General features: G+C 47.9%; 1 protein-coding gene across 1 annotated transcript in view; it reads left to right on the forward strand.

The window, feature by feature from the left end:
* Positions 1-3,636: 3,636 nt before the first annotated feature.
* Positions 3,637-25,191, forward strand: part of GRK3 (G protein-coupled receptor kinase 3) — a 61,702-nt gene continuing 40,147 nt past the window's right edge. Inside the window, exons 1-2 of the mRNA XM_036392978.2 lie at positions 3,637-4,020; positions 17,639-17,715. Of these exons, the coding sequence (XP_036248871.1) occupies positions 3,908-4,020; positions 17,639-17,715 (190 nt within the window). The 5' untranslated portion in view covers positions 3,637-3,907. The remainder of the gene's footprint in view (positions 4,021-17,638; positions 17,716-25,191) is intronic.

A 25,191-nucleotide genomic window follows, 5' to 3' on the forward strand; every position in this document is an offset into this window, starting at 1 on the left:
CTCACTCTGGAATTTGGGGTGCCAAATGCAAGGGCACTGTGAGGGCAGAGGCTGCCTTCTGCAAAACTGCTCCTCCTGGAACAGACAGTGAATAAAAGCAGCAGCAGCCCTGGCCATTAATTACTCTATTTGTTTTCCACATTGCCTCTCACCACTTATTAGTGCAGCACTAAGGAGATGGGATGCAACCCCAGGCTGGGTGTGGATGCTGCAGAGGAATGAATGCCTGTGGGATTGGCATGGATGTGCCACTGCAGGGGAGAGGGGCCAAAGCCACCCCAGGGCCTGGCAAAGAGCAGAATGGGACAGGCAGAGGGGTTGGAGTGAGGCTGTTTCTTTGGGATGCTGGGCTAAAGCCACAGGAGCCGTGAGGCTGTGGGATGGGGAGTGCTGGCATTGGAATTCCCAGGAATGTATTTCTGTATTCCTGCCTGTCCTACTGGCCTCCAGGCACTGCAGCACTGCTGCCTGATGAATCCTCACACAACCTCATTAAGCAGGAGCTGCTTCCCCCCCAGGTAACCCCGTGCTCAAGAGCTCCTTGGGAACATTGAGGTGAGTGTGGGGAAAGGGGTTCTGCCCCCTCCCCTTCAGTCAGGCACCCCAAAAGTACCAGAACTGCAGCAAAACATAACCTTGCTATAAACAAGCCACAGAGAGTCAGACTCCCATGGGGATCCATCACCAAGAAATGATTCTCCACCAGGGCTGGCAAGGAGGAGCAAATAATTTGTCCTCTCTCTAGAGAGCAACAGCCCATGGAGGGAACTGAGCTAAACATTCCTCGATGCTCTTAATCTCCACCTATGTGCGTTTCTGGCAGTGCGTCAGAAATATTAGTAAAAATCGTATTAAAAATAATATTTAATGATCTTTTATGTGAACACCCCCCTGGAGAGATGTTGCTGGCATCAGCATAGAGAGGAGATCTTATTTGATATGGGATTTGGCACAGCTTGGAGGGCAACAGGACGGATGCGGCTCCGTCCTGGGTAATGTGTTGCAGCATTATCTTGATGGGATGGTGTCAGTGTGGGACGCATTAATAAATCTACAACAGCCTCGTAGCTCCCTGGAATATCATCTGTCACGCTGTGAAGCAGAGCAGGGCGAAATTAAACATTTAAATCTCACACAGATGGTAGGAGGAACTCGCTCCTCGGAAGGAAGGAGCGGCAGAGGGGAGGTTGGGCTCCTGGCTCCGCAGTGGATGCAGAGCCTGCAGCCCAGCCAGGCCTGGAGACACACTTAAATTGATTGAGCAGAATCCATCACCATCCACAGAAATGTCAGGAGATGCTTAAATGCATTCCGAGTGTATCGTGTTCTGACCTCTGCTCACCCTGGCATCGATTAACTCTGGGTTTCCTTTACCTGGGGGAATCCCCAGAGCACTGTTTATAAACATTCACAAACACCAAACCCCACACAGGAGGCATAAAACAACACAAGAACAACGCAAACACTCGGCCTGGGACGCAACACAGGCTAAGGAAAGCTGCAGGCTTGCACCTGGGGAATTGAACTTCCCTGAAAAGGAGGAGGCTGGCACTGCCTGTTCTACTTGTATTGGGAAAAAAAAAATCATCTCTGATTCCACTCTGTTATTAAAAAATACCCGTCCCAGTGACCTTTAAAATATCTGAATATAACACCAAAAATGCACGTGGTGCTAGAGGTGAGCGTGAATAGCCTGATGTGGGCTGCCTCCCCAGGCAGGGCCCAGGGTGGCTCTGGGGACGTGCCACCACCTCTGACTGCGCTGCAGCCACGCTTGGGAAATCAGCAGAGCAGAAAACACCTTTGCTTATCACCCACCACCACCCTGGAGGCGGCTGCTGCTGCCACGCCAGCACCAAGAGCAGAAAGAAGAGAACAAATTCCTTAACTTGGCCCTCGCCAGACCTCACTTCCTAGAAACTGTCACCAGGAATGTCTTTGACGTCTTCACAACAATAATATCCAGCTAATAACAGTGAAAACGTGGCACAGCAGCGAATAGGAGAGCATTAGGAATCCTAAGGGGCATCTTGGTGGCTGCATTTGCTGTAACCACCGCTGTAAAGCCATCCAGACCTCTGAGCAAACACAGGGCCCTCCTCGCCAGGGCGATGGTTTCTGTTTGCTTGGGGTGTTTAGCAACACCCTCAGGTCAGTGCTGAGATCCGCCCCATGTGCTGCTGCTGCTGCTGCTTCAGGGAATGAAACCTGGCTCTTCCCGTGGATTTGGGCAGAGGGGTTGCAAAACTGGGGAGTCCCTTGGGGAGAGCCAGCACAAGGCACGTGCCCAGTAACATTACCAGGCTGAGGATGTGGTGAGAGGAATTTCCCTCCCATCGCACCCACACAAATGGAGAGCCCCCGTGGAGGCTCTGGAAGAGCTTTTGGAGAACCACGGGAACCACAGCCAGCCCCAGCAGTCCTGCCAGCCCAGGGGATTTCAGGAGATAAAAATACCCCTTTCCATGGTGTAGCTTGGATCAGTGAAACCTTTAAACAGGGCTGGTGGGACACTTTACCCTGAACTTCCAGGAGGAACATACCCTAAGTCTTCCTCTGCTCCCTTCCACACTTGCTTGGACACCCTGAGCCTCAGCTTTGCTCTGGGGCCACTGGTGGAATAGAAATCTTCCCCAGTGGATCTGTTCCGGTGGAAAGTGTTGGCTTAAATTAACATTTTCAACAAAAAGCAGGTTCTCAGACGGTTCATAATGAGGCACATGGTGAAATCCTCCCAGCTGTATGCTCTACCTTGCTTTAATCAGATCATTAACTTTCATAAAGATGTAGGCAGGAGGAGTGGCGGCACTTGAAAAGAACTCAAAACACGCTGAGTTTCAAACTTCAGACTTGTCATTGACTTAGCCTTTCATTGAGCCAATTATTTATGACATATTTGACGAAATTCAGAAAAGAAAGCACTTAAAATCTGCATATCTGCTTGGCTGCAGTGGAGCTACTACTACTTGAAGGAGGAACACGAGCAGGGATCTCTGCTCGGAGCCTGAGGACACCTGGGTGCCTTGTTTTGCATCATTATTTGCCAGCAAGTGGTTCAACGAGCACCGATGGGGTGTCACACAGACGCATTTATTTGTATCCTGTTTTTGTTATGCACGCCTTTTAATAAATTATGAGGAAATTAATTCCGAACTTATGCGTCCAACTGGGCGCTGAGGCTTGCAGGCAGCTCAGCGCTCCGCGGCTGGGGCTGCCTCTGGTGCTCCCCTCTTGCGGAACCGCGGAATCCCAGAGTAGTTTGGGTTGAAAAAACCGAAAATTCCCATCCCACCCCTTTACCACGGGCAGGGACACTTTCCACTATCCCAGCTTGCTCCAAGCCCCGTCCAACCTGGCCGGAGACACTTCCAGGGATCCAGGGGCAGCCTCACGTCAGAGCGGACGGGGGGTACCGCGAACCCCGCGGGTGCCGCGGCCGCCCCCGGCTCCGGCCGCCGCCGATCCATGTCGGGATTTGGGGCGGCGCCGCGGGGCAGCCCGGTCCGCCCGCCCATGGCTGCGAGCGGCGGGCCCGGGGCCGCGGGGGCCGCGCAGGCTGCGAGCGGCGGGGGCGGACCGGCCGCCGCCATGGGCCCGGCGGGGGCGGGCGGGCGCTGAGGGGGGCGCGGCGGGGGCTCCCTCCTTCCTTCCCTGCCTCCTTCCCTCCCTCGCTCCCTCGCTCCCTCCCTCTGCCGTCCGTCTGTCCGTCCGTCCGTCCCTCCTGCCGCCCGCCCGCCCCGGGGCGCAGGGCGGGAGGCGGGAGCGGCCCCCCGCGCTCCGCACACGCGCACCGGGAGCCGCTCGGCCGTACCGGCGGAGCCGCCGCCGCCGCCCGCCGCCAACCCCCGCCCCGGGGGCGGCTGCCCCGGCGGAGCCTCCATCTGCAGCCCGGCGGCGGAGCGGGAACATGGCGGACCTGGAGGCGGTGCTGGCCGATGTCAGCTACCTGATGGCGATGGAGAAGAGCAAGAGCACCCCGGCGGCCAGGGCCAGCAAGAAGATCACCCTGCCCGAGCCCAGGTACCGCCCGCCCCGCCGCGGCCCCGGCCCGGCCCCCGCCGCCCTCCCTGCGCCGGACATAACGGTCCGGCCGTGCCCCCGCGGCCTCCGCCGGCACCGGGGCCGGCCTTGGCGAGCGCGGGGCCGGGCTGGCTGTGCTGGATGTGCTGGATGCGTGTGTTTATTTGCCACAACTTGTGCGGGGTCCCTCGGCGGGTGAAGGGGGGACGCCGGTCCCTGCAGGGGACGAAGCCCCGCAGCTCGGGGGTTTATGGATCCCCAGCCCGGCGGGTGAGGAATTCCCGTCCAAAGCGTTCGGTAGCACCGAACGGAGCCGCTCTGGCCGTGCCGCTCCGCAGAGCGGTTTTTTGGTGATGCTTCATGGGGTTTGACAGGGGATGCGGGAAGAGGACGGGGCCGGAGCTCGCCCTTAGCAGGCGGCTCACGGAGCGGAGGTGCTGGTGCCGGTCTGGGCTCCTCGCCCCGACCTTCCCCGGTCCCACCGCGGAAGCAGCCGGGTGCCCTGGCACGGACGAGGTTGTTTGCTTGGAGCTTGGTGCTAAAAGCAGCTTTCCTTCGGCAAAACCAGCTTTTTTCCCGTGGTTATGTGTTTGTTATAAAATCACCTGAGCATCGCTTATTTATCGGTGAAATTAAAACGGAGCTTTTCCTTTTTTTTATGGCTCTGTGTGTGTGTATACATATACATATATAAAATGAAGATTCAGCCAGCAAACGAAATACTGCAACAGGAAAAATCTAAACCAAATTTTACTGCAGAATGTGTAGGCAGTTTGGAAGCCTGCTGGTGGCCTAGCCTAGCTGTCTGCTGTGAGCCAGGGATCGCTGGAGCCCTCTTCCCACTTCTTCCCTCGTTTTCCTGCCTTTCTCCTGGAATGCTGGGAGGCTGCAGAGCAGGGGAAGGTGAAGGATGCCCAGCCCGTGTTTATCCCCCTTGCAGGGGCAGTGAGAGCTCAGGTGATGAAGTTTGGCTGTTGTGTTTAAGGTCTGGTTGAGGATGGTGTTGCTGGACTGCGGCTGCTTTTCTCCTGGTTTGTGTTTACACTTTAAAAGCCATACAATATCCATGACATTTCATCTGCCCTGTTAGCCCGAGGCGCAGCTTTGCTGGGGGTGCTGGTGGCTTCATGTGCCTCAGTGCTCTGGTGATTCCAGTGCTGTCCTCGGTGATGTCCTGCTCCCTGTTCCCAGCAGGGACATAACCCCCGCGGGCAGGTGAAAGGTGGGACGTGGAGAATTGCAGGGCAGGACGAGTCCTCCCGATGCCATGAGAAATATCACCAGGGTTGGTGCTTGTGGAGAGGCTGGAAGCTGCTGCCTGCACCGACGTCCCTCGTGCCCAGCGTGGCGGAAGCCTCGTAGCAAGCACAGCACCTGAGGAACCTGCTGTGCTTTGCTCTCCCGCTCCAGGATTTACATCTTTGGTGGTTTCCCTGAGCTGGGAGAGATGGTTCACCTGTGTTTGGCTCCAGAAGGTGGGAAAGGCAGCCAGGTGCCAGAGGAAGTTTTGCAGGGAAGGCGAAAGGATCGGTGGCCAAAGTGCCTCGCTCCTTGGGCTGCCTGTGGAAGGACCTGTTGGAGGTCATGGCTTGCCACCCTCCCTGGTGTGTGATGCCCTGCAGGAGGTGAGAATCCTTCAGTGAGGAGAGGTTTGGGGCTGTACGTGGTGCTGTGGGACAGGGGACACGCCAGGCCCTCGGCACAGGAGCGGAAGGAAGCGCGGACATAACCGAGAACAGGGACTTACCTCAGCCCGGGACCACAAACGGCTCTAGGGTGCCCAAAATGACTGAATCTCTCAGCTTCTAACTGAAACCAGGGATTTCCTCATACAGTAGGAAATTGTGACCGTTATTCTGGTGTCAGATATCTTTGTGCTGGCTTCTGGCTGGTTTTTTTGATGCCTCTCATTAGAGCAGACATGGTGTGCTGGGTATACTGAAATATTCTGTATCGCTGGCAAAGTGATTCATTTAAAGTGACATAAATCGGCTGGTTAAAGGCAGGTTGATATAGTAACAGGAAAAAAAATACAACACACGGAGTCCTCTCTTGTTTGAAATCAAACAATTTTTCCAGATATTCATTATTTCTGTGTGTGTGTGAGCAGCTCCTTGGAGGAGCACGAGCCCGGCTCTGTAACGTTGGGTGTGCAGCCATGCCCGCCATCAGTCCTGGCTGTCACTGGGACAGAGAGCAGGAAGGTCACTGGAATATCACATCCATGCTTGAGAATAAGTGTCCCTGCATTATTGCAGTGCTCTGCTCACAGGAAGGTGTTGGTTTATCTCTGGTGGGCAACCACAGCCCAGGGATGGGTCCAGTGCCCTGTGGTGTTATCTCCTATTGAAATAATAGAAAGGTTTTACCCCTTGTCTCCTTGCTGGAGCCCTGTACACCTGTCGGCACCCTTTTATCTTTCCCAGATAAGGCTGAGGTTAAATGAAGCAAATGAGTTTACTGTAATGCAAATTTGAGGGGGCTTCCTGTTTACAAGGAAATAGCTGTAGTGCCGGCAGAATGAATTCCAAGGCTGCAGGCCAAGGCTTAGCAGCAAATAAACTATGAGGGTGAAGAGTTTATTGGCCGTAGGGCTGATTATTGCTGAGTTTTCCTGAATTATCCTCAGACTGGTTTTGTCCTGAAATCGTTAAATATCACAGTTTGGGGAGGAAGCACAGAAAACACTAATGAGCCCGGAGTGCCTAAGGAAGAGGATTAGTGTGTTTTTGTGTTTTTTTTAAGCACCAAAACAAAACAACCCTTCTTCCATCCTCTGTCATCTGCTTTTCCTTCCCTTCTGCATTTCCTCCTTTCGTTCCTAAGAGCCTTTGCCAAGAGCTGTGAGAGCTGTGGTATCTTTCTGTTGTACATTGTTTCCTAAAAGCCTGTTTTTCAGGGAGATTCGCATGGGTGGGCAGAAAAGCTGTCAGAGGCAGAATATCCTGCTGAAATCAGGCCTGGAATGGGAAGGAAGTCAGCCCTGTGGAAACATGAGCAAATATGAAACCTAAATGTTATCCTGCAGCATTGCTCTCAAATATCTTAAGTTTTGGTGGAAAGGAGTAAATTAACTGCATTCTGAATTTTTTTGGCTATTCAGCAGGCTGCTGAGGGTTTTTTCCTTTTCCATGTCAATTTTACATTTCCCTTATTTTGGTCAGAGGGAGTGGAAGAGCACTTATAGAACAGCTGTTTTTATTTGCCAGCAGCTTGTTCTGGTTTGAGTAAAGGATTTGCGTAATGTGAAACTGAGAAAAATGGTCCAAGAAATCAGGTAACAAATGGGAGAGGGTTCAGGGCTTGCAGAAGCCTCTTGTGTGCGCCTCTGGAAAGTTGACATTAAACCTTTCTTGCTATAAACATCACGTAAGCTTTGGGTGCTTTTGGTATACAAATACCACGGGCATGGTAACAAAACACAGCATCCATCTGTCCAGGCTTCTCTCCCTGAGGCTGTAGATATTTCTCATCCCATCTTTCCATTTCTAACCTGCTTTCACTAATTACCTCTATTTCAAGTTAATTCTGATTTTTCTCCCACTCCTTTTCTTTGGTCTCCTCTGAATCTTGTTCTGCTGGGGGAAAAGGGAGCATGTTGCAGTCACTTTTTTTTTCCTTAAAAACAATGCTTTTAACATGACATTTTCCCTCAGTTATCATCCCATCTTCACTTCACTTGTAGGGGTGAATTCTGGCCCCTGGTACCCAGCTGCTTCTTGTAGGGTGGTTGATGTGCCCTTTGCTTTCTCACCCAGTATTCAAATTGGCTTGTTAAAACTCTGATTAAGGGTTGTTGAAAACACAGAGGTTAATTTGCCTTCCCAGTTCTATCCTGAGCTGTTTGTAATTTCTTTTCCTCCTCTGTTGGTGCTGAATATTGTTGAAATCCAAGCGACACCCCGCTCAGGGTTAAGCATCATTGCTCTGTTCTCTCTTGCTTCTGATTTTGTAATTCTGTGCTCTTGGCCTTGCTTTGCTCTTTCTGTGGATTTCACTTCATTCTTTTGAGGTGGCCTTCAGGGAGTTCTTGCACCTTGTGAAACTTGAGTTAATCTCCAAGTTGCAGGCTCACATTCCCCTGTCTGTGCTGTCAGTCTGGGTGATTTTGGTGGTGTTTTCTCTGGCATTGTTTAATGCCTCCGTGTTGTGTTTATTCATTTACCCTGCTGTCTCTGGGAACATTTTCCTGACAATTGCTTGTGTAATTTCCATTTTTGTTGCTGTTCCGCCCGTGTCAGCCCTCTGTGTCTCTCTAGGTGCTTCTTTGTTACTGCAAGCAAACTCTTCAGTTTTGGGTAGCTCCTTCCAATCAATGCCTGAGAACCTTTTCCATGAAGAAATTCTTCCTAATATCCAAAATCTGAAGCTCAAATAAGTAAACTGAAGCTTATCTTGCTATCTGCACTGCTAGTGTGAAAAGACACACGTGAGGGTTCATTGGGAGCTGCTTGAGGAAGGGGAAAAAGCTGCTTTTTTCTGAACTAACAGTACAATAAAGGCTGAACACTTGTGATTTTTGGTGGATTAGCTCAGGGCGAGACAGAGTAGTGAAATTTTTGATTGGAAATTCAGCCTCCCTGCTTGGCCATCAGCAGAAGTGTGTGGTTGTGAAGGCAGTAAGAAATGGCTCTCTCAGAATAATTGGGTGTGCATACAGAACGCTGGGGCTGCTGACAACGTGTGCTTGCTTTTTATCTCAAGTCAGCTTTGTACTCCAGCACTTTCTTGGGAAGAATGCATGCCTGGGGATGGATTATGGCCTGTCAGTGTAGGAGGATGTATGGGAGGGCTCCTGCTTGCTGTGGGTGCTGCTCTTGGCTCTGTTTGGGTGCTCCCTCTCTCTATTGGGAATTGAGATTTTACTGTACCTGCAGTGTCCCATACTCTGATAACAGACAAGCCTCTACAGCAGAGCACAGGAGGATGAAAGTCCTTTGCAGAGCTTTAAGAGACAAGGAATGAGAGTCTGGATGAAGGACAGCTTGTATTGCACAGATCAGGAGCCACTTAGGAAATACCTGGTGTACATTTGTTCACATGTAGCACCTTGGGCAGGTGCAGGAGTTGAAGCTGAGTTTTCTGAGCCTCACTGGAGACCCTTGACTGTCTCAGCTGCTGGGCATCCAGTGCTTGGAGCATCTCTGGGCACAGGAAGGAGAGATGTGGCCTTCAGAGAGATGCTCCAATTACTTCTCCCTGGGGATGCTGCAGGATTGCCGTGTATGTTTTGCAGCACAGACCTTTCCTTCCCTCGGGTGTCATTACCTTAAGTAAGAAAAAAAAAAAGGATAAATCAACGGTGATCTGGAGGGAGATCAGTGTGCAGCCTTCTGTTCCTGTGCTAAAAACAGAGGGGTGATTCTAGATGTGTTTTTTGGGGAAAGCTTCCAAAATGTGATGTTGTGTTACAGGTGCACTCATTTGATCTGGTGCAGGTGAGCTGCAGGGACCTGCCAGATGTTTTTTTTTTCAGTAAAATTAATGAACTTTATAGCTCTTAATCCTTTTATAGCTGATGGCTTTTCAGTGCCCAGACCTTCCTGTGTGAAATGGTTTCAGCCAACACTGGAACTATAACATCAGGACACGAGCGTGTGCAGCCCTTGGTTTCTGTTCTGGTGAAATCATGTGGAATGGCCTGGTTTAATCTTCTTATCAATAATAGCTTGATTTTGTCGGTAATTAATAAAATTAGTAGAAAGCCTATCAGGAGCCGTCAGGTCCAGGTGCATAAACCAAACAACAGAATTTAATTGAACTAAATTGGTGCAAAAAGCAGCAGTTTCTAGCTTAGAAAATACAGCTGTTTTCCACAGGAGCTTCACCCCATACTTACCCAAAAAAATCATTCCAGTACTGACTAAACACCTATATACAAACGCCTTGCAGAAATAAATAACAATTTCTGAAAGCATTTGAAGGATCATAGAGCCCCTCAGCCCCCTTCCAGCGTGCCAGGAATTTGTCCTGTCAGCACGTGTCGTGTCCCATTGAGGAGGGAGCCAGGGAAAGGGAGGATTTCTCAGGATCTGGTGGAGCTGTGCAGATCAAAGCCATCATTAGGGATCGAGTCTGGGGCGTGTGACAGCAGACAGGCACCAGCTGCACCTCCCAGCTCCTGCAGCCTCACCAGGAGCTGGGAATTGCTGGGTGCTCGGGGGAGTTCTGCCTCTGCTCAAGGTGCACGCGAGCAAAGAGCTCCTGCATCCTCCCGGGAAATTAAAAAGCTCCAGGGAAGCCAATGAAACACTCAGAGCTTCAGACCTTGGAGAAAGACACCCCTGTCCCAAGGGGCCCTCTGGGATGTGACAGCTCTGGGATGTGCCTTGGCTGCTGCTGTTTGTTGTGATTCTGCCTCGATTTCGGCAGGGAAAATGAGCTCTGTTGAGGCTGAGCTTTGTGTGGTGGCTCCAGAGGGTGGTGGTGAATGGAGCTGGATCCAGTTGACATCCGGAGGAAATGGCTTCAAGTTGCTTCAGGGGAGGTTTAGGTGGATTTTTGAGTGGATTTTGGGCCTCAAAATGTTGAAATTTGGAGGGGGAAAGGACCTGAAATCCACCCAGAAATCCACCTTGGGATCATGAGATTTGGGAAAAGGGACCCAAAATTCCTGTAATTTCAGGATCCCAAAAATTTTTCGAGGGGAAAAGGTGGAAAAACGGCAAAAATCTGAGGAAAAATGGTGCGAAAACGGTGAAAGTTAAATGGAAAAAAAACCCCAAAATTCACCCAAAAATCCACCCTGGGACCACAAAATTTGGGAAGAGGGAACAAAATTTCTGGAATTTCAGGATCCCAAAAATTGGTGGGAGTCTCCATCCCTGCAGGGATTTAAAAGCCCTGTGGATGTGGCACTTGGGGACGTGGGTCAGTGGTGGCCTTGGCATTGCTGCAGGAACAGTTGGTCTTGATGGTCTCTGAGAGCTTTTCCAACCTAAAAAATCCCATAACTGAATTAAAAGAAGCCAAATCGTGTGTGGATGTTTTGTTCTTGGTGTCTTGAGTGGGGATGGCTGGGGGTGGGACATAGCTTTGAGAGTGACATTCATTTTTGAGCCTTCTTTTATCATTTGCTGTTGTTTTCCAGTCTGGCTTCTCCATTTCTTCTCTATCCTCCTCTGTTCGTTTTCATGTTTGAAGCAATTCTGTGTTGTGCATCAGTCCTCTAGTTTTTTTATTAAGGTTTTGATGTTTGGATTTTTTTTTTTTTACCCGAGATTTTCCTGATTGTTCAAAAATACAGGAACATCCCTGTAGTTTTAACTTGTTGTTTAAAAGAGCTTTGAAAGATCTGATTCTTAGGCCAAATATTTCATCCCAGTTTTCACTTTTGATCAATCTTGCATTGCTAAACCTTTTAAAAGCACTTGTACAAGGAGAAAAAAACAACCCACTTTAGGCTGTGGTGGCTCTGGGCCATTCTGCCAATGCTTTGAATTGTACTTGTTGACCCTGTCATGCTTTCAGTTCAGAGGTCTTTGGGGCAGGATCTTTTGGTCCAATTTTAGCAACTTTATGATGGATTTGGATAGTGGAAGTAAACATTTAAAACCTCTGTAAAATTGCATCCTGAGCCTATAAATGAATAAATAAATCAGAGGCGTCTGTCACTGTTGGCCGTAGTTCTTGGTCTCTCAATCAAGGTTTATACTTGCTACTTGCAAAGAAAGTTCTAAACATTTGAGATTGAGAAAGATTAGAAAAAAATTGGCACGTCTTCAGTAATTCTGTGTTTGTTTAAAAAAAAAAGTAATTTATGATTGGCGAATGCCTTAATTGCAGTCAGAGCGAGGAGATGTGATTTTGCTCTGATTTCCCTTTCTTGTAATTTCTCAGCAGCAGCAATCTGGTGGAAGGGCAAGTCCTTGACACTGCAATTTGGTGTAATTATTCCTGCAAAATTCATGTACTTAGAAGCTTTTATATTAGTTTCAGATTTCAGCTCTGATAATGCCTCAAGGATCTTGGGGCTGGTGTTTTGTGAAGTTGGAGCTCCAAAAACTCCTGCTTCTGGCTCCCTCCTTGTAAACTTTCTTCATTAAAATAATTTGCATAAGTGAAGCTGCTGATGCAGGGAGGGGAGGGGGTGTGGGCAGGTGTTGCTGAGCTCTAATCCCTTCCATCCCACAGGGCTCTGGGGTGAAATATGTTGCTAATCACCCACGACAGCTCTAAGAGCATTAGTTTGCTGCAGTGAAACGACTTGGCTTGGTGTGAGGGCACAAAATGGGGCAGAAATGGGTGAAGCTGGGCCAGAAAATGGCAGAAGTCCCGTGGAGGTGGGTGGGGGTGTGTGTGTGGTGTGATGTGTTTATGGAGAGAAATCAAAGTTTGGGGTCGCCCATTGCTTTGTGATGAGGTGGTGAGGCTGGGCATGTGCATTAATTAATAACTGACTCACAGAAGGATTTGCATTGGGAAAGATCTTCAAGATGGAGTGTGATTCTGTGAGTTTACAAGTAATACATAAATATATCAGTTTAGATGGTGTAATGATCTTTTCTGCCTTTCTGTGCTGGGAATTTGCCCCATGAACTGCTGGAACCACAGTGACCGCGTGTGTAGCAGCTTTTACAGCATTGAGAGCCCAGTCATTTGGAGAAATATTGACTTCTGCTGAACTTTGAGCTGAGTGCAATCTGAGAGGAAGCAGAATGAAATGGGTTCAGTGGTTTGTGAGCGTTCAGTGTTTATTACCCCTGACACAGGAATAAATGAAGGTGGCTGTGGTGTGGAGATGGGATGCTGGGAGAGCAGAGAGTGGACAGGCACTGCCAAACCTTGGCAGTCAAAGCAGTGGCCATGGAGTTGATGAATATCTGGCATTTTCTTGAAATAATTATTAATTTGGACGTGCCAGGTGACATCAGGAATGCAGTGTGCTTTTGGCCACATGTGGCAGAGGGATGGTATCTGTTCTAATGACAAAGAGGAGGGAAAAAATAAATCCAACTTTATTTTACAGACTGGAGATCTGAGCAGATAAAGTTTATGACCTGCTCTTGACAATACAGGAAATGTTGGTAGAGTTAAATCCTGAACTAAGCTCTTAGTCTCTGTGAAGCTGATGTTTCATTCTTATTTTGCTTTTTCTGTTCTCCTGTTTCAGTCTATTGGAGAATATATTAATGATTGGAACTGCTCATTTTTAATGCAGATGTGGTTCTTCAATGCTGGCCATTGTTTTTCCAAGCTGTGGTGTGCATGTGTGCACCTGTACACCAAGTAACATCCCACAAATCTGAACTCTTATTGATTTACAAGAAAAAAATCATCTGCTCTGATGATAAATAATTCAAAGCTCATTTAAGATCCAGCAGTAGGAAGGGCAGTAGTAAGGAGATTCTTGACCTAGTTCCAGTAGCAGGAGTATTGCACATGTGGATACACCCCATTGCCTCATTCTGTGCCCTTTCCTTTTCTGAGGTGTGAGTTACTTTCAGAAGAACTTCAGGGACAAAGTCTGTGTGAAATGAATAGCAGAACTTTTATAGAATCATGGAATAGTTTGAGTGGAATGCGCCTTAAAGCCCATCCAGTTCCACCCCTTGCTGTGGACAGGGACACCTTCCACTATCCCAGCTTGTTCCAAACCCTGTCCAACCTGGTTTTGGACACTTGCAGGGATGGGGCAGCCCCAGCTTCTCTGGGCAACCTGAGCCAGTGCCTCCCCACTCTCACAGGGAAGAAATATTTCCTAATATCTAATTTAAACCTCCTCTTTGCCAGTTTGAAATCATTCCCCCTTGTCCTGTTGCTACATGCTCTTGGAAAAAGTCCCTCTCCATCTTTGTCAGAAGTATCAGAGCGAGTGCTGATTGCTTTCCTCTCCTCTGTAGATCCTGGTTTGGGCATTTTCCCACATCCACTGGGGTTGTGCTCCAGCTGCCCCGTGGTCAGTTCCTCACTTCCAGTGGCCATCCTTGGGCACACACACTCAGACACCCAGCAGAAGTTGGATTTCTCCTGCTTGGCATGCTTCTCCTTGGAGTCCCAGGCTGTCCCTGCAGTGTTCCTGGGAACAGCAGGAGTGGCTGTTGTTGTCCAGTGCTGCAGCCAAGGACAAGTCCTGCCTTTGGCTCAGCTCTTCTCCAAGGCTCCTTCTGCCTTGCTGCTCGTGCTGGAACTCGTCTAAGAGGGAGGATCATAGATGCTCTTGCCTTACATGGCCTTTTCTGTGTTAGAAAGGACATAATGTGTTTTCTTCTGAGCTTTTCAGACATGTGTTCAAGTAGATGTTTTCCTCCTGTGCCGACCTTGGCACTGCAGCTGCTGCCTGTGCCCTGCCAGGCTGCTCACAGGCAGTGAGAGCTGTTTCATTCCAGAATGGAGCTTAACCTTGGAGGCTGCTTTTCAGCAGGTTTCTTTGATCAAGGTTGGAGTAACTAGAGCTCCAAGATGCAGCTTGAAGCTCCTTTCAACAGACTGTTCAGCTCGTGCTTGAAATAAATCCCATTTCTGGGCAGCTGGAGGAGCTGACCAGGTTAGAGCGACCTGTTTATGGTTTGGTGAGGGTGCAGATAAATCATCTTCTGCCTGCTTGGGGCTGGCAGTGTGCTCCAGCAGGCCTGGGGTGTTTGTTCAGCTCCTCCTTTGGGGGCAGCTTCACCCAGGGGCTCTCAGAAGTGCAAGAGCACCCAGCTGCCCATGGCCAGGCACTGCTGGGCATCCCCCTGGGGCCAGTGGCAAAGGGCTTCCCTGTGCTCCCAGTTAAACCAGCAGTTACAGAATCCCACAATCACTGAGGTTGGGAAAGCCCTCCAGGACCATCAAGTCCAACCTGTGCTTGGTCCCCACCTTGTCACCCAGCCCAGAGCACTGAGTGCCACATCCAGATGTTCCTTGGGCACTTGCAGGGATGCAGACTCCACCTGGGCAGTCCCTTCCAATGCTTGACCAGCCTTTCAGTGAAGATAAAGATGCCCAGAGAGAGGTACTCAGGGTCCAAGCTGCATTTCTCACCAAATTTTAGGCCTGATTTTGACTTCCCCTAAACATCCTTCAGTTGATTTGTGGTATGTGGATAGTAAATGGAGTGTTCCTGAATTTTTTGTTGCTTGCGGTTTTCTTCCTCTTTGAAATGAAAAGAAGACATGAACAAAAGGTTTTGCTGCAGTCCAGTTGGATGTGCTTTTGTTTCTGAAGTCTCCTTGGATTTTGTTTTTAGCCAACTTTTGTTTCTGCTCCTTGTGAGTGCTGCTATTAAGGTGGATCATGCTGTGAACTGAGATGAACTCGTGCAGACACGGCCACTTCTTGCATTAGTGCGTGGCTTGTGCTGATGGCATCTCTGGCCAGGGAAAGCTTTTCAGAAATGGCTGCTTTTCTGTGAAATGCAGCTTTTAATCCCAGATTGTTTACGTGTAGGGCAACTAATGAGTCAATAGACTAAAGCAGAGAGGGAACCTTTCTTCCTGTTTGTGGAATGTGCTAAGCTCCATTTTAGAATTTTCCATCCTTCTGAAGGATACATGGACTCTGCTTCAATTCTTTGAACTCCAGAGGATTTCTACCTGTAACTTCCATGTGAGAATTAGCAGGTGATTATTCTGGATAGCTCATAATCCACTCCATGTCCTTTGTTCCTATTTATCCATATGGATAAGTAGCAATGATTTTAAAGCAGTGCGAGTGTCGAGGAGCTGGAACGTGGCACAGACTCCTGTAGCCTGTGATCATTTTACAGATTTGTTCAGTTTCTGTGGCTGCAAAAGACATTTTGTTCCTTTGACGTTATCCATCAGACCAGAAGTATGGGATGTCAGCAGAGGAGGAGGAGGAGGAGCTGGAGAGGTTTGCTCCTTACACAATCACTGTTTTCCTGGGCGCCTCAGTCACACGTTAAATTTTCATTATCTTCTCCCATTGTCTAGACTGGAGATCTGTTGATGTAATTTCTTGCAGTGCACTCGTGTGAGCAGAGCAAAGCTTCCTTGATGTCATTATTATGAAAAAGGCTTATTCTGTTACTGCTGGTCTGGTGGTCAGTGGGAACGGGGACGGTGCTGGGGGGCGATGGCAGCGCCGAGGGGCTCGGGGAGGAGGGGGAGCTGTGGGCTCTGGGAGCTCCTGCCAGGATTGTTCATCTCCAGGGGCTCCTCTGTGAGCTCAGAGGGAAGAGGGGAAGGTCTGGTTGGCAAAAGATTTGATTTTCCTAAAATCCAGATTCCTTGGATTTTAGGAAGAAGTTGTTCCCTGTGAGGGTGGTGAGGCACTGGTGCAGAGAAGGTCTGGCTGTCCCATCCCTGGAAGTGTCCAAGGCAAAAGATTTGGGTTGGATTTTAGGAAGAAGTTGTTCCCTGTGAGGTGGTGAAGCATTGGCACAGAGAAGGTCTGGCTGTCCCATGCCTGGAAGTGCCCAAGGCCAGGTTGGATGGGGCTTGGAGCAACCTGGGATAGTGGAAGGTGTCCCAGCCCATGGCAGGCGGTGGAACAAGATAATTCTTTAAGATCCCTTCAAATCCAAACCATTCTGTGATTCCACAATCTCTTATTTACTGCTCCCTCTTCATTTAAAATCAGTATTTTGTTTAGATTGTTAAAATACACAGAGGGCAGACCCAGTTCTTAATGAACAAATAAACAGCAAGTTCGTCACTGAATAATTTATCATCTCAAACCTGATTAACAGTGTTCAGCCCTCCCAGTTCTTGTCTGACTTGATGTGGTGGTTGGCCTCCAGAGCTCTCGCTTTGGATCACACTGTTCAGAGATCCGTGTTCCACGTGGGACTTGGAGATACACAGAGAACTATTAATAGGAATTTTTCCTACATGGGAGTTTAGGCCCTCCCAGCAAAGTCCTTGGCTTTATTATAGACTTTTTTTCTGGTCAAGTCATTCAGACTTCGTGCCTCAGCTCCTCTGAGGAGGAGTGTGGATGCTTTCCTCCCTCCATGGGGGGAGATGTGTGTCAGTATTTGGGAGGCTTCTCAGAATTTTAATGATGAGCACACAAGAGGGGATGTCCCTGAGGTCAGCAAGGCTTAGCTGCTCAGTCTTGCTGCTGCAGAAATATCAGTGATATTTAATGGCCTTGTTTAGAGCATGAGTACTTTGTTCAAGGTTATTTTTATAATAATAAATAGTGTAATTATCATAATAAGTAGTGTAATTATAGTAATAAATAGCATGTATGGAAATTATTGATTTTAAAATTGGAAGCAGAGAAAGTCTGGTGGAATTTTGGCTCGATACTGTGACAATAGAGTTGCTTTACCAAGGCCCAGCACTGCTGGCCTGCATTGATTTTAAGATTTATGTTCTTGTATTGTTGCCCATATGAAATTTTTATGGGCATTATATTACAATGAATATTGAAGTTACTTGACAAATAAAGGAAATCTTTGTTAATGTGGTTGAAGTGAGTGATTGTGACATTATAAATTAGGCAAAGTAGATGTTAAGTGCACTGCAGCCAAGCAGGGCCTAATGGAGCTGCTGTTGGCTCCTTGTGTGGCTAGCTGGGGGTGACTTGTGCAGTTATTTTACTGTGCAAGATAAACCTGAGACAGAAATAAAGTGGTGACCAGGATGTCCCCAGGGAAGTGACCCCAGGGATCAAAAGGCAATTTTAAGTAACCCCCTTTTTTTTTTTCTCCTTTTTTTTCTTTCAGTATCCGCAGTGTTATGCAGAAATACCTCGAGGAAAGGGGTGAATTAACCTTTGACAAGATCTTTCATCAGAAAATTGGTAAGTCATGTCTCAATAAAATGTTATTTGTGTAGATAATTTCAAGATCAGTTTGGTTTTTACATTTCTCTGTGGTGCCTGCTGAGGAGCCAGGGCTGTAGATTGAGGAACACTGGAGGATGGACAGGACTTAGTGAAACAAAGGTCTTCAAGAAGGTGAAATGTTGTGAAAGGGAAGAAGACAGAGCAAGGCCATCTGTCAACTTCAGGTTCTGGAAAACTACAGGGAAAATAATTAAATTATTTGGAAACATCGAGGAGAAAATGATATTACTTGGTATGGGCTTGTCAACAATGTAATGTGTCACATCAGTTAAATTTTTTTTTTCTTTGCAGAGGTAATGAGCCTGTTGATAAGGGAGCAGGAGAAACAATCCCAGATGTGTTGTCTTGACCCTCTGACATGGTGTTCTTGCTCCCAGCATGGGGGGGGGGGGGTGAAATCTGTGTGTGTGCAGGGGGTGAAACTGCTGGGAAAATGGGCTGGTGGAGCAGTTAATCATGGAGAGGTGGATGCAGGGAATGGGAGCATCAGAGATCAGTGTTCATTTAGCTGAGTGCTGCAGTGAGGATCCTCTGTGCTCTGCTGTGACGCACCGAGGACAAGGACAAAACCTCCATAAACCAGGGGAGGGGGAAGATGCAGTGCTCCCAGGGAAATCCAGCAGTGTCCTTCCTCTCCACCTGTGCCAGAGCAATGACAAGGCACAGCCTGGGCACCCTCGGGGCAGGGACTTGGCTGTGACAGCCAGCCCTGAGCTGCGTTGGCTCAGCTGGATCACACCATTAAATATAAAATCAGTGTTGTAGCCAGCGAGGCATGTGAAATAATCCTCTTCTGGCAGAATGTTGTGTCCATCCTGGCAGTGGATTAAAAAAATATACATGGACCTGCTGGGAACAATCCAGGAAAGAGCAGTGGGAATGAGCAGTCTGTTAAATCTGACCCACAGGGAAGTATTGAAATAGGGTGTGATGTGGGCAGTGGAAGGGAGAAGTGAGGTTGAACATGATTCAAAACCAGAAAAGCTGTTGCAGAAACGATGAGGTTAGTCCATTTTCTAGAGCTTTTAATGTTTCAATGAAAAAAAAAAAAAAAATTTAGTGGCAGTGTGAGTAATAAAGCAGGGAGGGTTTCACGAGGGGCTCTTGGGATCTTTGTGTGGCAGATTTGAGGAGTGAGTTGGCTGGGATAGCACAGCTGCTCCTGAACTGGAAATGGGGAATGGGCTGGGAAGTCTTGAGGTCAGTGGTTTCATTCCTGTCTGAAATGAGGCTGTAGTGAACAAAATACCTGATTTCCCAGGAAAAGTGGTGCAATGGGGGGCATCTTTGGGCTGGTTGAGTTTTCACTGGCCTCCCTTCTGGCTGGAGCAGAAATACCCCAAAACCTTCTTGCTTGCCTGGCAGCGTGCAGCTCACTGGAGTGGGAGTTTTAGGTATTGCCAGATTAAAATAATCGATTTTCCTGTGTCTCAGAGTGTCATTAATGAGTCTCAGAGCCACTGGAAGTCCTGGGGAACTTTTCACTGTGTTTCAACAGCTCTGTACTTGTGCTTAAAACGATGAGTTTTTATTGTGCCCAAAACTTTTGCCATGTAAATGCAGATAGATACCTTGTTTGCTGGTACTGGTACTGACACCTCAGTGTGTGCTTCAGCTCCAGTGCCTGTGCTGAATCATTAATATTTTGCTGTAGCCTGGCAGTTGCAAAATAAGCAGAATTTTAAGCAACCAAACACAGCCTGACTTCAACTGAGTCTCTTTGGGGGCAGTGAAATGAAGAAGTCCTTTTTTTTTTTTTCTTTCTCTATAAAAAGAGAAGTCAAACAGACCATCCTCTATGTAATGGATATTTCTATTTGTGTAATTGAATACTTTTCATTACCTGTTAGAGCGAGGACTGTTGCAGTTATTTTGATTAGTTACAGCAATTACAGTTAGGTAACTGGAACCTTGGAAGGATTAGATCTTTCTCTTTTTTTCCCCATGTTGGTAGTAGCCATTAAAGCTGGAATTTTAGAGCCCAGTTTCATTAACATTTTAGTTTCTGTGCACAGAGGTTTCCTCCTCTCCCCGGGTACAGTCAGAGCAGGACTTGCCCTGGATTACCTGGAAATGAGGAGCAGTTCTGTGAATGCTGTGCAGGAGTTTCAGTTCATTCTGAAGCTAAAATAGGATTTAAAATGGGATTTTAAAAAAAGATTAAAGCTAAACACGACTGTTTTTAACAGCAGACTTTGCATCACGCTGGAAAATACAGTATTTCCTTTACTGTGGTTGTTCATTTAAATTTGATTGCGTTTTCTAGCGTGTTCTTTGCCACTCAATTAGCTCTGTTTCCAGACATTAGCATAATTGCTTGTGGTAAAGTACCTGCAGTTTTAGGCGAGCGTTCTGCAAAGGGCTGTGAGAAGAAGTATGGGGAGGTAATTAAAACTCTAATCACCTTTTTGTTCTGCTCCTTGTCTCTTTGGCTGGAGGGGATGTGGTGAGACCGCAGGTGGGGCAGGTCCGGGTGAGCCGGTGTGGGGGGAGTCTCCATCAGCCGGGATCTCCAGTAATTCTGCTGGATCTTCCCTGGTTTTTCCTGTGATAATTTTGCTGAGGAGCCATCCAGCACTCCCTGCTTTATCTTTACACACTGACTATAAAACGCACCGAGCTCCCCAGTTTTTCCTTGGCAACTGCTCTAGATGAGAACAGGTTTGTTTCTTATTTTTTTTTTTTTTTTTACCCCAGACCTAATTTTTTCCTCACAGCTCCAGGTCACTGCTTTTTTAAAATTTTTTTTCTTGTTTTTCAGTATCCTTTCAAATGTAAACCCAGGCTTTGATCAGCTGTCTGATAGAAGGGCTCTGATGTCAGTATGGATGTTTCCCTATGCATGTGTCTAATTATGGTGCTGGTCTCATCACCTGCAAGTGTTTATTCTTAGTGAGCCCTAAAATCATTTTAGGGTCAGTGCTTTCCTGCTCCCACTGCCAAAGCTTTGGCCCAAATTCCCTTCCTGCCAGGTGTGCAGCTGCAGGGAGCCACAGGGGCAGCTCTGGCTTGGAAACCAAAACCTTTAGGATCGGGATAAGAGCAGGAAGCTCATCAGGGATGAAAATGGCCTGGAGGCTCCATCAGATTTGCACAAACAAGTCTGTCCCCTATTTGCATCCCTTCCCTCGGCAAGGCAAGCAGGCTGCTCTCATCCCTTGGTGCTGGCACTGCTGTTTGCCCCCCGAGTGATGCTCCAGAACGATCTGGAGCTCTCTAAGAATGTCCTGGTGAGTCAGAGGACGTGGAGCTCATGGAAGCACCCAGAAGAGTGCTCTGGCAGCCCAGCCCAGCCGGCTGTTCCTTCAGAAGCTGCTTCCTCCACAGCAGAAGCCTCTTGGGGAAGTACAGCCTGTCTCGAAGCCGAGTGCGTAACCACCTTAGCTAGTTTTCTTTTACCACATCCTGTTTGCTACAACACCAGATTAGGAGTTTCTTTAGAAAAAGAGACGTTTTTGAGAGGTTTTGGAAGCGTTCAAGGCCGGGTTGGGCAGGGCTGGGAGCAGCCTGGGCTGGTGGAAGGTGTCCCTGCCCATGGCAGGGGGTGCAATGAGATGGGATTTAAGGTCAAACCAAACCATTCTATGACTCTGGTATCCCAATATCCATAATTTACGTGTGGAATCCACTCTGCTTCACAGCTGTGTTAAAATTGCACGTGGAGTCCTTGTCATGGAGAGGCCCTGCCCTCAGAGGGCAGGTGGGAAATGAGCAGAGCAGGGGCTGCTACAGCCAAGGCCTTCAATTGAGTCTATGAGATGACAATATTGCTTTGGAACAGGGTTATCCTGGTTATTAAATGCTTTGGAGCAAACTTGCTGCCCGTTACAACTCCGTGACTCTGGTGTCCGACTCTGAGCTTTCAGACAAACTGGGAATGGAGCTGGGTTAGAAATCCTGGGATGTGATCTTGGAGCATCCACAGCTCCGTGCCTGGCTTGCTTCAGCCTTGGGCTCTCTGGTGGCTGCTTGAGACCCTGGTGAAGGCCCAGAGGGTGCTGTCATCTCTGGAGCTGGGGGGACGTGGCAGTTCCTTCACACCCTTCTCGGTTTCTCATCTCTTGCACAGCCGTTGGGGCTGGGGGAAGGATGAGAACAGGACGTGTTTTAGCTGTTTCAGCAGCTGGTCTTGCTGCAGTGCGAGTTTTGCACCTTTCCTAGGAAGTAACTTGCTTTTTTTTTTTTCCCCGAAGGTGGCTTAGGTTTTTTTTTTTTTTTCTTTGTGAATTAATTAAAACAACTTGTAGTTGACGTAAGAAGTTACAAACCTTTTTTTTTTTTTTTTTTCCTTATTTACCATCCACTTTCGCAGAGTGAGGGATGATCTTTCTGAGGTGATTCATTCCACTGTCTTCCATATCCTCCTCAACCAGCTCCAAGCTGGAGGTTTTCCCAGCAGGAGGGGGGGAAGCATTTTGCCATCTGCATCAGGGGCTGGTTCCAGCCCACGGGGGCTTGTGGGGGCTCTCAGCCCCTTCCCTGCTCCCCTTGTCCTGATCCAGCTCAGCATGGATCATGTTTGTTCTGCAGCTCCCCGGCTCAGCTTCCAGAGCATTTGGTCTATTTTGTAGCTCCTTCTGCACAGGGATTTTTGTGCCTGCCCTTCTCATTTTCAGGGAAATGTGCTCAAAATGACCCTTCTGGCTGCTGTTTCCTCCAGCTTGGTCTGGGACAACTTTCTGTTAAAAAAAAAAAAAAAAACCTACCAAAACTGGGGTGAGAACAGCTACAGCAGGTTTTTTGTTTTTTTTTTGGGGCAGTGAATGATGCTTTCTGTTGCTTCTTCCTCTAGTTATGGACTCATATTTCATTATTTCAGAATTTGGTGCTAATCATTAGATAGGAGTTAAAATCTGTTGAGAAAAACATTTTTGCTCTTCCTCTTTCTGCTGGCACCGTGCTCCCTGAACTGCCTAAAAATAACAGGCTGGGAAAAGTGACTCCCTAGAGCATTATTTAAGCTATTGTTTAATTTAAGCAGAAGATCTATGTGCTGTTGGCATTCTGGACTAATTAAATAGTCCTCTGAGGAAATAACAATGAAGGCTATAAAACTTGGTGGGGAGTAAAGAAAAGCACCTGAGTTTTTGGCTGTGAAGTGAGCAGGGATGACTTTTCTGAGATGTATCATGAGCACAGAGATAAATTTGCTCTGTTCTGGTACTTTGATGTTAAATAATGTGCAGCCAAGTAGCAGGGACATGGTTACTTGGTGGGTTTTTCTGTAAAAGCAGGGGCACAGGTCGTTTCTGCAAAGTGGTTTTATTCTGAGGTTCTGGTCCTGACCTGGCAGCCACCACACAGAATTAGTCACCACCAAAATTAGGAAGTTGTCTTCCAAACAAAAATTACACTTAAAATGCTGTTTGAAGACTGATCTTCTTCTTCTTTCTCATGGTGTTTGTAATTTTCAGTGCAAGATCAGCCTGGGACGTGGGATTGTGGACAGGCTGCAGGGGGTTCTTAGGGGCTGTGGAAGCCCCTCTGTCCTTGCACAGTTCTGTGATCAGTTAAAAACAACACAAGAACCCAAACCACAAGGAGACGTCGGAAACTGTGTGGCTGCAAACCGAAACAGAAACCGTTAATGTGAGATATTTCACAGGGGATCTGCTTCTCACACGGTTCTCTGCCTGCACCAAACAAGGCTGGGGATGTGGGGGGGGGGGACAGTGAAAGAAAATCTGTGCTCTGAGCCTTCTAAAAGTTGGTCTGGTTTTCTGTTTGCAGGTTGTTTTTTTTTTCACCAAATGAGTGTTAGATTTAAGATCTCTTTATTATGTCATAATTTCAGTGTTACTGGAAGCTACATTTCTTTCAACACCCTCTTATTTTGTGGTAAAATAAAGTGATACTTGGCATGATTTACTTGGAAGATCATTTTGAGGGGTGTTGCTGAAGCTCCTGCTGTAGATTTTACGTGCATTGGAATTGTCTGCCTTGGTGTCAGGGATAAAGAGTATCCAAAGGCACTATCAAAATGCATGCATTCATTTTGGATTTTCTTCTGATGATAAATAATTGAGCATTTCTTTGTTGGGCTTCAGCCCTGATCTCCCTGCCTGCCTTTCTGGGGGGGTTGAAGATGCTGTGATTTCCCAGGGGAGCTGCAGATTAAACCTGAGCTTTAAAATAGGAAAAATATACACCCCATCATCTGGACAGTCCCATGATGGATAATGTACACATCCTGGTAGATTAGCATTTGTATGCAGTGCAGTTGTTGGAAGATACAAGGCACGGGGAGAAAGTCTTTATCTCAGCAGAGCAGTGCAATTGCACGGTTTTTGGGTTAAATTATCAAGAATTCCAGGCAAACTGGCAATTTTGAAGTGAAGTAGCAACATAGGAGAGAAGACGAGAGTGTTAAGGATTATCACTCTGTAATAGAGAGAACAAACAAGGAATTATTTGCATGACATTTCCCTTGGCTGTCTCCAGAGAACACACACAAACACAAGCACCTGCCCTGCTGTGCACCTGCCAGAGGTGTGTTTGCTTTGCCCCTGGAATCCTGTAGGAAAATTAGTTCCTTTTGGATCAGAAGGGCCCTGGGTGGTTGGTTCAGCCCTCTTCAGCCTCTTCTTGAGCTCTCTTCGCTGTGGCTTAAAACTATGGGAGGGGGGTTTAGGCTGGATTTTAGGGAAGGGCTCTTCCCCTGGAGAGTGCTGGGTGCTGAACAGGTTCCCCAGGGAATGGGCACAGCCCTGAGGCTGCCAGAGCTCCAGGAGCACTTGGGCAATCCCAGGGACAGCCTGGGGTTGTTGGGGTGTCTGTGCAGGGCCAGCAGTGGATGATGATCCTCTGGGTCTCTGACAGCTCTGGGTATTCTGTGATTAACACTGTGCAAAGTGGCTTCCGTCCCAAAGGTGGTGTTTTCTCTCTGCTTGGCCTCTCTTGGGCTTCCTTTGCCTGTTCCTGGTGGAATCTTCTCCTTGTGCCCCACCACTGTTCACACACAGTCCTGATTTCCTCTTTTCCCACCCAGCAATTCCTCAGTCAATCTGAAACAGTTGCACTCCCATGGAGTTTTTTATCAATGTGTCTTGAAACAGTTCACAGCTAATTAAGCCTCTGAACACCGCTGAGAAGTAGGGCAGTGTTGGTTTGCCATGTCTGTAAGGTGGCATGGTAACAGCTTTAATGAGCTTTACCTGCCTAGCTGTAAAAGCATTATTGATATTGTTAATAAAGCAGATTCTCTGGGCCTGCCAGTGCTGCTCATTCCCATCAGTGGGATCACGCAACAGAACCAGCACCAGTCAGTAGAATCTAAATTACTGGAGCTATTAAGTGTTCTCACTTTCAGCAGTGCATTTAAGGGATAGAAAGGTCAGAGGTGCAGAGCAGAGGAGCTGGAGAGCTCTGGCTATCAATTACCCCATTTCCAGCTGCTTTTATTGATCCATACAGCATTTCTCCTATAAAGAA

Source organism: Molothrus ater, chromosome 18 (assembly GCF_012460135.2).
Source record: "Molothrus ater isolate BHLD 08-10-18 breed brown headed cowbird chromosome 18, BPBGC_Mater_1.1, whole genome shotgun sequence".
In the NCBI taxonomy this organism is placed as follows: domain Eukaryota; kingdom Metazoa; phylum Chordata; class Aves; order Passeriformes; family Icteridae; genus Molothrus; species Molothrus ater.